At 40.3% G+C, this 12,922-nt stretch overlaps 1 gene segment (V, D, J or C); it reads left to right on the top strand.

The window, feature by feature from the left end:
• The first annotated feature begins 4,811 nt into the window (after positions 1 to 4,811).
• On the top strand, positions 4,812 to 9,231 carry LOC123487057. The segment is given in 4 exon segments: positions 4,812 to 4,845; positions 5,447 to 5,539; positions 7,335 to 7,451; positions 8,643 to 9,231. Coding segments are annotated over 4 exon segments (561 nt in total).
• Positions 9,232 to 12,922: the final 3,691 nt, after the last annotated feature.

Here is a 12,922-nt window from a genome sequence, read left to right as displayed (position 1 = left end):
AGTCCTCAACACTATCACTGATCTAGTCCTCAACACTATCACTGGTCTAGTCCTCAGTACTATCACTGGTCTAGTCCTCAGTACTATCACTGGTCTAGTCCTCAGTACTATCACTGATCTAGTCCTCAACACTATCACTGGTCTAGTCCTCAACACTATCACTGTTCTAGTCCCTAACACTATCACTGGTCTAGTTCTGAACACTATCACTGGTCTAGTCCTCAAAACTATCACTGTTCTAGTCCCTAACACTATCACTGGTCTAGTCCTGAACCCTATCACTAGTCTAGTCCTCAGTAGTATCACTGATCTAGTCCTCAACACTATCACTGGTCTAGTCCTGAACAATATCACTGGTCTAGTCCTGAACACTATTACTGGTCTAGTCCTGAACACTATCACTGGTCTAGTCCTCAACACTATCAATGGTCTAGTCCTCAGTACTATCACTTGTCTAGTCCTGAACACTATCACTGGTCTAGTCCTCAACACTATCACTGGTCTAGTCCTCAGTACTATCACTGGTCTAGTCCTGAACACTATCACTGGTCTAGTCCTCAACACTATCACTGGTCTAGTCCTCAGTACTATCACTGATCTAGTCCTCAACACTATCACTGGTCTAGTCCCTAACACTATCACTGGTCTAGTCTTCAGTACTATCACTGGTCTAGTCCTCAGTACTATCACTGGTCTAGTCCTCAGTACTATCACTGATTTAGTCCTCAACACTATCACTGGTCTAGTCCTCAACACTATCACTGGTCTAGTCCCTAACACAGAGCCTGCATTCACAGTAAACGCTGCATATGGGGTGGCAGGTAGCCTAGCGGTTAAGAGGTCGCTAGTTCGAATCCCTGAGCCGACTAGGTGAAAAATTTGTCGATGTGCCCTTGAGTAAGGCCCTTATTGCTCCTGTAAGTCCCTCTGGATAAGAACATCTGCTAAGTGAAGTAAATGTAATATGTCAGCTCAATCAAAAATTATCTTGACATTTCTATCCGGCAATCTGTAACACTTCAATGATACAGCTTTTTATTTCAGATGAAGGGCTCGATGATGGCATGTAGAAATAACATTCAATTGTTAATACATTTTTCCATGTAGCATATGAAATTAAACTGTAATGAGGTTATATAGCCTAATATTGCAATTGTCCGGTAATTTTCTGTAAAATATATTACCTTGGAGACAGAGGGCAAATATCCAGATGAAGATGGTGATAAAAGCCATGGTTGTTGTGGGTTCTGTTGTCATGAAGGACAGCTCTCAGTCATGAAGTGTTAAACTCACAGGGCTATAAACACTCTCAGACCACTGAAGCATGTGCTGTCTATGCAGAGCATCATCACTATGCAAATAATCTTCTGGTCTTCTCCCCCATCCACCATTATTCAGTAAAGTGTCCTACATGTAAGTAGTCTTCCTATACAGAGACTGATGTGATGTAGAAACATGATAGCTATGTAATCACTGATATGGTTTCTGATATAAGTGCTGAATGGGGACTGATAGAATGACTTTAGACATCTACATGTGGAGCATAACGTTATTACTGTTTTATTAGAGCAGATAGTATCTGCTTTCTGTAGCTCAGCTGGTAGAGCACGGCGCTTGTAACGACAAGGTAGTGGGTTCGATCCCCGGGACCACCGATACACAAAAAGAATGTATGCACGCATGACTGTAAGTCGCTTTGGATAAAAGCGTCTGCTAAACGGCATATTATTATTATTATTATTATTATTCTGTCTCCCTCCAGTGGTTAGGGTTAGTAACTGCAGTCTATGTGTTGAATATGTGATGCTGCTGATTGGCTGTGCTCTACAGGGGAGATCTCCACAGATCATACGTCTCCAGTTTCCTGTTTCACCTGCTGCTCTCTGGAACTACCACAGTGGTGTGAGGGAGGATGTATGGGTAATGTTTAAGTGGTATATTGTATGTGTTGGAATCATGTTGATTAAATTATAGCTATTCAAAACACAGTTCATCTTTAGGGGTTTTGATCATTGCACATCATCTCTATTCAGATTGGTTGATGTGTCATTGTACTGGATCATATCCTCCCCTCAGCACCTGCAGTGGGTCCCAGCTGTAGCAGTACAGTCACTGTGCAGTCTGACTGAGGGAGGTTTTTGTACGACTCTGTATCACTGTGTGAAAACATATTTACTATTTGGATAGTGGAAACTGACAGTAGTAATCTCCTGCATCTTCAGCCTGGACTCCACTGATGGTCAGAGTGAAGTCACTCCCAGATCCACTACCACTGAATCTAGATGGAGTCCCAGACTGAAGTGTTTTAGCATAGTAAATAAGGAGTTTACTAGTATTATACTCTATTGTATTATACTAGTACTTTATTTTCACTGCTGCGCAGACGATACTCAACTTTACATTTCTGTGTCACCAGAGGATTTCAACTTCATGGATAAATTATTAGACTGTATTAGTTATTTAACTACTTGGATGGCTCACAACTTGGGCTCCCGAGTGGTGCAGTGGTCTAAGGCACTACATCTCTGTGCTTGAGGCGTCACTACAGATCCCCTGGTTCGATTCCAGGCTGTATCACAACCGGCCGTGATTGGGAGTCCCATAGGGCAGCGCACAATTGGCCCAGCGTCGTCTGGGTTTGGCCTGTGTAGGCTGTCATTGTAAATAAGAATTTGTTCTTAACTGACTTGCCTAGTTAAATAAAGGTAAAATGTGTGTTATTTTTTATTTATTTAAAAATAACTTCCTCCAGCTAAATCAAGACAAGACAGAGGTACTTATTGTTGGACCAGAAGCACTGAGAGGAATCTGGCCAAACATTTTAATGCACGGGCAATAAAGATAAAACACTAGGTAAAACCTAGGTGTTATTTTAGATTCAGAACAAAATTTCGAATCACACATTAGGAATGTGACCAAAATAGCTTTTTACAACCTGAGGAACATTTCCAAGATGCGGCCGTTTCGCTCTCAGGTTGATACAGAGAGACTCATCAATGCTTTCATTACAAGCAGGCTTGACTGCTGTGATGCTCTCCTGTCTGGTCTACCCATGAAAGCCATTGGTCAACTGCAAAACATACAGAATGCTGCAGCACGGGTACTGATCAAGACCAGACGTAGAGTACACATTACAGCGCTTTAAAGATCTCTGCACTGGCTGCCTGTGAGTTTTATAATTAATTTTAAGATTGGTTTTTAAATCAATCCACGATTGTGCACCCCAATACATGTCAGACTGCTTTTAAGTAATGTTCCCAGTAGGTCCCTCAGGTCCTCTGGCACTGGCCTTTTAACCATCCCAAAGCCTAGGACCAAGAGGCATGGAGAGGCAGCCTTTAGTTATTATGCCCACAGCCTCTGGAATAGCCTGCCAGAGAACCTGAGGGGGGACGAAACTGTGGAAATATTTAAAAGAGATCTTAAAACACATATTTTTACCTTTGCTTTCCTTAGGGTTCTTTTTAGTTGTTCAGTTTGTGTCATTCTTTTGTTTTTATCTTATGTTTGTTGAGTAGTAAATATTTCAGCTATTTTCATTGTTTTTTATTAGTTTCTTCCTGTAAAGCACTTTTTGTTGCATTCCATGTCTGAAATGTGCTGTATAAATTTGATTTGATTATACTAGTATTTCAGTACTATCAGAGCCCATTATATTATACTAATACTTCAGTATTCAGGGTGGTACTGCGAGTGATCTATCTGTGAAGGTGCTCACACTTGTGTGAAGGAGGTTTTTGTACAGAGACCACCAGAATGAATCACTGTGGAGGACTTTTGGAAGTTGCACAAAACTGGTTCTAAAAAGTATGTAAAATTTTGTCTTTCTTCCATCATACAACAAAATGTAATCATGATATTGAACAACGTTATGAGATTGTATCATCTTCTCCAGAGGAAATACTTTTACTCTATATCTTTTTAGAAATGTCTGTCAACACATTGGTAGATTGGTAAATGGAAGAGAAGGGGGAGAGTTGTTCACATACCACCAAGTTTATTTGGCAATAATAACGTGCGATTTTAAAATAACACATTTTGATACACAATATTGCATGTTAGCTCATTGTGCTGTCAAGATGTAGCTAATACTATTTATATAAGCAACAGTTTGTATTGTATTCATAGTAGATACTAACACAGACATGGTTTAAAGGTGAACCTCATCTATAGTTTTGAACAGTAATTTGAGGTCATTTTGGTTTGTGTCTCAAAGTAGATTTGACAAAAATTAATATGGAGGTTTCATGTAAGATTTTACATTGTGAATGTTAAATGATACTGTATCCAGACTATATATGGTATCTGTTCCCTGCATGTCTTTCTAGAATTAGAGGCGGTTTCCCAGACACAGATTAAGCCTGGTCCTGGAATAAAAAGCAATCTCAGTGGAGAATCTCAATAAAAAATGCTTTTAGTCTAGGACTAGGCTTGACCTTTGTCCGGGAAACCGCCAGTGTTTTGTTGCTCTTTGAAGGCTACACTGTAGAGCATGAATGTACCTTTACATGTTTTGTCAAATAATTAGTCCAGACTTTTTTTGTTTACCTATTTCTTCATAGACTAAGTGTTTGGTTGTTCTAAGTTGTTCTAAGTTGTTCTCTGTACTGTAGCTAGTTGTTTATACTGTTTACTGTCAATCTGAAATGGTTTTGTTCACTGATAACACAGTGGCTGTGTCCGAATACCCACATTAGCCTACTATATACACTCATTTTGGTGTTTAATCAAATAGAATTCACTTTCGTCTTTTCCCGACTCACGTGTTTGACGACAGCTGATAATCAGATAAATTGATGCGCTGTACAAAAATGAACGAATCACGAATTAGCGGACGCATTCGGAGTACTATGTTCAAAATTTCATATACTATAAAACGCTAGTTTTTCACATACTATTTAGTACAGTAGTATGGATATTCAGACATGGCCAGTGTCTTTTCTCCCTCTCCTCTGGGGAGTTCTTCTCCCCTCTCCTAATGTTATAGAGTAGTATTAGTAGTAGTAGTAGTAGTAGTAGTAGTTGTTGTTGTTGTTGTTGTTGTTGTTGTTGTTGTAGTTTTAGTAGTAGTAGTAGTAGTAGTAGTAGTAGTAGTTGTTGTTGTTGTTGTTGTTGTTGTAGTAGTAGTAGCTCTCGTCTCGTCTCGTCTCGTCTCGTCTCGTCTCCTCTCCTAATATAGAGTTGTAGTAGCTGACCCTCTCCTCTCCTCTCCTCTCCTCTCTCTCCTCTCCTCTCCTCTCCTCTCCTCTCCTCCTCTCCTCTCCTCTCCTCTCCTCTCCTCTCCTCTCCTCTCCTCTCCTCTCCTCTCCTCTCCTCTCCTCTCCTCTCCTCTCCTCTCCTCTCCTAATATAGGGTTGTAGTAGCTGACCTGCCTCTCTCCTCTCTCCTCCAGCTAGTCCCTCTGTCAAGCCCACAGTGTCTCTGCTCCATCCTGTCCTCTGAGCAGTTCTCTGGGGGCTCGGCCACACCGGCCTGACTGCTGAGCGGCTACTCCTCAGCAGCACTCTGACCCTGAGCAAAGCATGCTGGGAAGAGGGAGGCATGTACACCTGCAGGGTCGTCCACAACGACAAATCCATTTAAATCAGACATTTGGTTGAGGTCCATTTGGGGACTTGGTTTGGGGGGCTGAAGTGATTGTAACTTTGAAGTAATGTTGAGGTCATAACACCTTTTGTGTTACTTTTTACTTTGCATTTGGACAGGTATTGTGTTTTCAAAACCTCTAATAACTTTTAGATGATCTTTCAGGTCATGACAAATATACAGAGTTACAACCATGATGATGATGATGATGATGATGATGAGAGAACATGTGATATGAATTATGCTTTCTATCCTTATTCAAGGTTTCCTCGCTGATCAGTGTTCCATGTCACTGTCTCTTCCCCCCCTCAGCACCTGCAGTAGGTCCCAGCTGTAGCAGTACAGTCACTGTGCAGTCTGACTGAGGGAGGTTTTTGTACAGCTCTGTATCACTGAAGTGTTGTAGCCGTGTAAATAAGGAGTTTAGGAGCTCCTCCAGGTTTCTGTTGGTACCAGGCTAGGTAGTTATTACCAAGCACTGCTGGTTTTACAGTCAATAATGACGGTCTGTTCTGGGAGAACAGCTATCACTGCAGGAGTCTGAGTCACAGTGACCTGTCCTCTGGATTCTGAAAAATAGAATTACAAATATTATATGAATAAATTATTACATATAGTAATCAATAGTTCTGAATAGAAATATTAACATTGATATACATTTCCATGGTGTAGATTTAATTAATTTTCAACAGTAAATTCTGAAAAGTGTCCAGATGAGGATGATGATAAAAGTCATGGTTGTTGTGGGTTCTGTTGTCATGAAGGACAGCTCTCAGTCATGAGGTGTTAAACTCACAGGGATATAAACACTACCAGAGCAGTGGAGCAGATGCGTTATGCAAATTAGTGTTTCAAATCTATTTCAGTTTCCAAGTAGGCTCCCATCATTACAATATATTTTGTCCTGCATGAGTTTGTTTTACTAATAATAGTAATTAGGTGGGTACTTATATTTGTCCTATTTCACGCGTGTATTATATGGGAATTAGAAATTTTTTTTGGGGGATATCCCAACTCCACCTGAGACATCCTCGGAGAGTGGGGGTCACATACAGCATCTTTCATTATAAACAGAGACCCTGGAGCAATTAGGGTTAAGTGCCTTTCTAAAGGGCACATCGACAGATGTTTCACAGTGTCGGCCTGGGGATTTGAACTAGCAACCATTTGGCTACTAGGCCAACGCTCTAACCGCTAGCTACCTGCCTTCCCTTTAATAACATCAAACATCAAATGTTTACTCAAATAACTCATATATGGCAACTTTTTATGTCACACCATCATTTATTTTTATTCTGATGATGATAAGACATTATGAACTGTCTGTTCACTCATGCTTGGTCTCTTATGTAAGTTCCTCTAATCAGTTAGTGAACACTTCTCTAAACTAAAGCTGGTAGGATTCCTCTGGTAGTGTTGTCTGTCCTCTGTGACTTTACCACCACTGTTAAATCTGAGATCAACATCTTTAATAAAGGAATATACAACATGGATCACTATCACTACTGCTGCTGCTGTTGTCTTTCATATGGACAATATGGAGGAATACTAGCAACACTGGATCTAATGTTGGACTATACCTACAGACTAGGAGAACATCTGATACATAGAAGAAGGAAGAAAAAATACTAATATCTGGTTTTAAGATGCAATTCATATTTGCATTATCTAGAAACAGCTTATTTGAAGTGTTTGTTCTACCTGGAAGATGTTAAAGTGTATTTGTGTTGAATGTGATTCTGTATGAGTGATCTTCACTGTAACAGCTGCAGCATCACAACACAGAGAGGTTTTTGTACCAGCAGTAATAGGGATTGTATCACTGTGGTTGACTTTTGGTAGCGGCACCAGACTTGATGTTGGAAGTAAGTAAACAACAAAATTAACTGTTTTATTCACCTTTTGATCTTGTGTTTCAATTTCTCTATCAATTTATCCTCGAATATATTGAGGATTTTTTTACTTACATTTTTTAGTTGATTTCTGGACAAATATACTAGGCCTACACATACTATGGCCAATTTGAAAATAAACGCAATTACATCTTATCAAATTTGACCTGCATTTTTCTGTGATGAGAGTGATTAGCCTACATTTTAGATTAGGTGTATGAATAAACATACTGCACCTTGTAGGAAATGTTCAATAAACAGGTTTAGCAATTTTGGGGGGAAAACTAAACCAAAAACACTTTACTTCAAATGAACAAGATAAAATCATCTTTGGCAAGTATTCATACCATATTAGAGTCAATGATTTCAACCACCGTCTAAAGAAATGTAGCTTGCCCAATGGTCAGGAGGTTTTTGTACGATCAGTAATAGGGATTGTATCACAGTGGTACACTTTTGGTAGCGGCACCAGACTAGATGTTGAGGTAGTAACAAGCTCACTTGATATTTCTTTCTGATTACACTTATTAAGTATGTTATTCTTACACTCTGTCTCTATGAAAATATTGTGATTCTAGATTTTCAAAATGTTTTAATTGCTTTTGACTGACCCTTCTTTCTAATACAATTTTATTGAATCAAAATGTTTTAATTGTAGGTTTATTTATGTCTGATTTGTATGATTGCACACTATAACTCTTAATTCTGGTATGATTACTATTTAATAGCATTGGATATAGTAGTCATTATTGTTGCATTGAGTTCATGGTAGCCTTCACTGTTAGTGTGAAGACAAAGGATCTCAGTTATGTTTGTAACAGACTTCATGATCTACCAAGGTTGATATGCGATTAAAACTCATCTATGCTCAGATTTTGCAAATACTATGAATATGGGAAGGCTATTCTGACCAGATCCATTCCTAAACAATATCTGTATGACATGTATAACTGACACCGTATGACTAGTAACTCTAGTTATTTAACCACTTTGGTTCATAAATCTGCTTTGAATCATATTACTTTTAAACAATCTAACTTTTATATTCATATTTAGAAGGCATTTCCAATTCACTTTATTTTGATGTGTCCTTTGCTGAAGATAATCTCTTACTGTAACTGTACTTGATGTAGTTACTTAGTTGATGTGTTCTGTTTGTTCCAGGTAACAGTTCCCCCACCCTCACCGTCCTGCCCCCCTCTAGTGAGGAGCTGTCCAGTACAACAACTGCCACACTGACGTGTCTGGCCAACAAGGGCTTCCCCTCAGACTGGACCATGAGCTGGAAAGTGGACGGGACCAGCAAGAAGCAGGAGGCCAGTCCCGGGGTCCAGGAGAAGGATGGCTTGTACAGCTGGAGCAGCACACTGACTCTCACTGCCCAGGAGTGGACCAAGGCAGGAGAGGTGACCTGTGAAGCCCAGCAGAAATCCCAGACTCCAGTCACCAAGACCCTGAGGAGGGCTGACTGTTCTGGGTAGGACCCCTCAGTCACACACCCCTGTGGAGAGAGGATGCTGGTTCCTCTGCTTTGACTTACTTTGTTCTAAAATCAGTCGTTTTCTGATTTAGAGATCACTCTGGTGTGGACTAACAGGGGGCTTGGCTTGAGTTCATGTGTCAATCCATTCTGTAGATTGAGATTTTGTTCGTTTTAGATTTGATGTGATCTGCTTTTATTCACTATCATGTTTGCTTTGATGCTTCGATTGTGTGATAATGGATTAAAATAAAGATTTCTTTTTGGAATGCATATTTTTGATGTTTTTATTAATAAACTGGATCATAGATAGTGTATATTTGCAATATTCTGGAAAAGTATGTATTCAGTAAGGCTGATTTAATGGTGTCTTTAAAAACTGTCAAGACTAAAACTCACTCTAACATCATAATGGACCAGTATTTAATACTATCACAATATACTATGATATAATAGAAGAGGTTCTGCCATGGTAGTAGTTGACTGTCTTCATTCTGGGTCAGACGTGTTTGACTTGACAGACTTGACAGTAATAAAAGAAGAACTATCAAACAGTCAACCGATATCTTGGACTCTCACGTGTGTTATAGGCTGTGATTCGAAGCTAAATATATTTTAAAAAATTACAAATATTGCAAGTGCCACTACTTCAAGATATAGCATTGTTTCCCAAGCTCGGTTCTCGGGACCCCAAGGGATGCACGTTTAGTTTTTTGCCCTAACACTATACAGCTGATTCAAATGATCAAAGCTCGATTATTAGTTTATTATTTTTTTATCAGCTGTGTAAACCTAGGGCAAAAACCAAAACGTGCACCCCTTGGGGTCCAGAGGACCGAGTTTGAGAAACGCTGCTATATGGTGTGGTGACAGTCTTCTCTACCTCCAACCCCCTGGGAACAGAGTGAACATCTGGTGACAGTTCTGCTCTATTCTGGGACAAGCAGAAGCACCCAGCCCTGTCTATGTAAATCTCAGTTTCACTCCCACAGATACCAGTCTAGTAGTTGAACAGTTTCACTGCCTGTAATACCCTGGACTGGGCCCGATGTGAGGGAGTGGACTGGTCTTAACCTCTATGGTGGATTCAGGGAGGGACTCATAACAGATATGCCACCATGTAATTAATGACAGATAAAATTGATATTATACTTTACATAGATAGTGTATGTAGTGTACATGTGTCTCATGTTTGAATCCAACATCATGTCTCATTCACAGATCTAACAGTCAGTAACCTGCTCATGAAAACAGTTAATATAACGGTAGAAGATCACAATTTAAATCAGACATTTGGTTGAGGTCCATTTTGGGACTTGTTTTGGGGGGCTGAAGTGATTGTAACTTTGAAGTAATGTTGAGGTTAGAACACCTTTTGTTTTACATCTGTAGATCTTGCTTTACATATTGACAGGTAATGTGTTTCAAAACTTCAAATAAATGTTATACACACTTAAAGGCCATGACAAATATAACAAGTTAAAACCATGATGATGATGTTAATGATGATGATGATGGTCATGTGAACTGAATGATTGCTTTCTAACCATATTGTCACATGTCACAGTTGACCTCATCTAGTGTTCCATGTCACTGTCTCTTCCCCCTCAGCACCTGCAGTAGGTCCCAGCTGTAGCAGTACAGTCACTGTGCACTCTGACTGAGGGAGGTTTTTGTACGGCTCTGTATCACTGTGTGAACACCCAGACACTGTTGGGAATGTGTAAACTCTGACAGTAGTAATCTCCTGCATCTTCAGCCTGGACTCCACTGATGGTCAGAGTGAAGTCACTATGAGTTCCACTACCACTGAATCTAGATGGAGTCCCAGACTGAAGGGTTGTAGCATAGTAAATAAGGAGTTTAGGAGCTCCTCCAGGTTTCTGTTGATACCAGGCTAGACAGTTATTGCTATAGACATCACTGCTGGTTTTACAGTTCAAAGAGACTGTCTGTCCTGGTAGAACAGCTTTCACTGCAGGAGTCTGAGTCACAGTGAACTGACCTCTGGATTCTGAAACAGAGATGTCATGTAGAAAGAGCATTCAATTGTTAATACATTTTTCCATGTAGCATATGAAATTAAACTGTAATAAGGTTATATAGCGCAATTGTCCGGGTAATTTTCTGTAAAATATATTACCTTGGAGACAGAGGGCAAATATCCAGATAAAGATGGTGATAAAAGTCATGGTTGTTGTGGAGTCTGTTGTCATGAAGGACAGCTCTCAGTCATGAAGTGTTAAAATCACAGGGATATAAACACTCCCAGACCACTGAAGCATGTGCTGCCAATGCAAAGTGTCCTCTCTATGCAAATGGGACTCCTGGAGCAAGGCAGATACTGTATGCCTCATTTGGTAATATACAGTGGGGGAAAAATGTATTTAGTCAGCCACCAATTGTGCAAGTTCTCCCACTTAAAAAGATGAGAGAGGCCTGTAATTTTCATAATAGGTACACGTCAACTATGACAGACAAATTGAGAGAAAAAAACTCTAGAAAATCACATTGTAGGATTTTTTATGAATTTATTTGCAAATTATGGTGGAAAATAAGTATTTGGTCACCTACAAACAAGCAAGATTTCTGGCTCTCACAGACCTGTAACTTATTCTTTAAGAGGCTCTTCTGTCCTCCACTCGTTACCTGTATTAATGGCACCTGTTTGAACTTGTTATCAGTATAAAAGACACCTGTCCACAAACTCAAACAGTCACACTCCAAACTCCACTATGGCCAAGACCAAAGAGCTGTCAAAGGACACCAGAAACAAAATTGTAGACCTGCACCAGGCTGGGAAGACTGAATCTGCAATAGGTAAGCAGCTTGGTTTGAAGAAATCAACTGTGGGAGCAATTATTAGGAAATGGAAGACATACAAGACCACTGATAATCACCCTCGATCTGGGGCTCCACGCAAGTTCTCACACCGTCGGGTCAAAATGATCACAAGAACGGTGAGCAAAAATCCCAAAGCCACACGGGAGGACATAGTGAATGACCTGCAGAGAGATAGGACCAAAGTAACAAAGCCTACCATCAGTAACACACTACGCCGCCAGGGACTCTAATCCTGCAGTGCGAGACCTGTCCCCCTGCTTAAGCCAGTACATGTCCAGGCCCGTCTGAAGTTTGCTAGAGTGCATTTGGATGATCCAGAAGAGGATTGGGAGAATGTCATATGGTCAGATGAAACCAAAATAGAACTTTTTGGTAAAAACTCAACTCGTCGTGTTTGGAGGACAAAGAATGCTGAGTTGCATCCAAAGAACACCATACCTACTGTGAAGCATGGGGGTGGAAACATCATGCTTTGGGGCTGTTTTTCTGCAAAAGGGACCAGGACGACTGATCCGTGTAAAGGAAAGAATGAATGGGGCCATGTATCGTGAGATTTGAGTGAAAACCTCCTTCCATCAGCAAGGGCATTGAAGATGAAACGTGGCTGGGTCTTTCAGCATGACAATGATCCCAAACACACCGCCCGGGCAACGAAGGAGTGGCTTTCGTAAGAAGCATTTCAAGGTCCTGGAGTGGCCTAGCCAGTCTCCAGATCTCAACCCCATAGAAAATCTTTGGAGGGAGTTGAAAGTCCGTGTTGCCCTAGCGACAGCCCCAAAACATCACTGCTCTAGAGGAGATCTGCATGGAGGAATGGGCCAAAATACCAGCAACAGTGTGTGACAACCTTGTGAAGACTTACAGAAAACGTTTGACCTGTGTCATTGCCAACAAAGGGTATATAACAAAGTATTGTGAAACTTTTGTTATTGACCAAATACTTATTTTCCACCATAATTTGCAAATAAATTCATTAAAAATCCTACAATGTGATTTTCTGGATTTTCTTTCTCATTTTGTCTGTCATAGTTGACGTGTACCTATGATGAAAATTACAGGCCTCTCTCTTCTTTTTAAGTGGGAGAACTTGCACAATTGGTGGCTGACTAAATACGCCTTC

Source organism: Coregonus clupeaformis, unplaced genomic scaffold, assembly GCF_020615455.1.
Source record: "Coregonus clupeaformis isolate EN_2021a unplaced genomic scaffold, ASM2061545v1 scaf1441, whole genome shotgun sequence".
Classification (NCBI taxonomy): Eukaryota; Metazoa; Chordata; class Actinopteri; order Salmoniformes; family Salmonidae; genus Coregonus; species Coregonus clupeaformis.
This window is presented reverse-complemented; position numbering and strand designations above follow the sequence as displayed.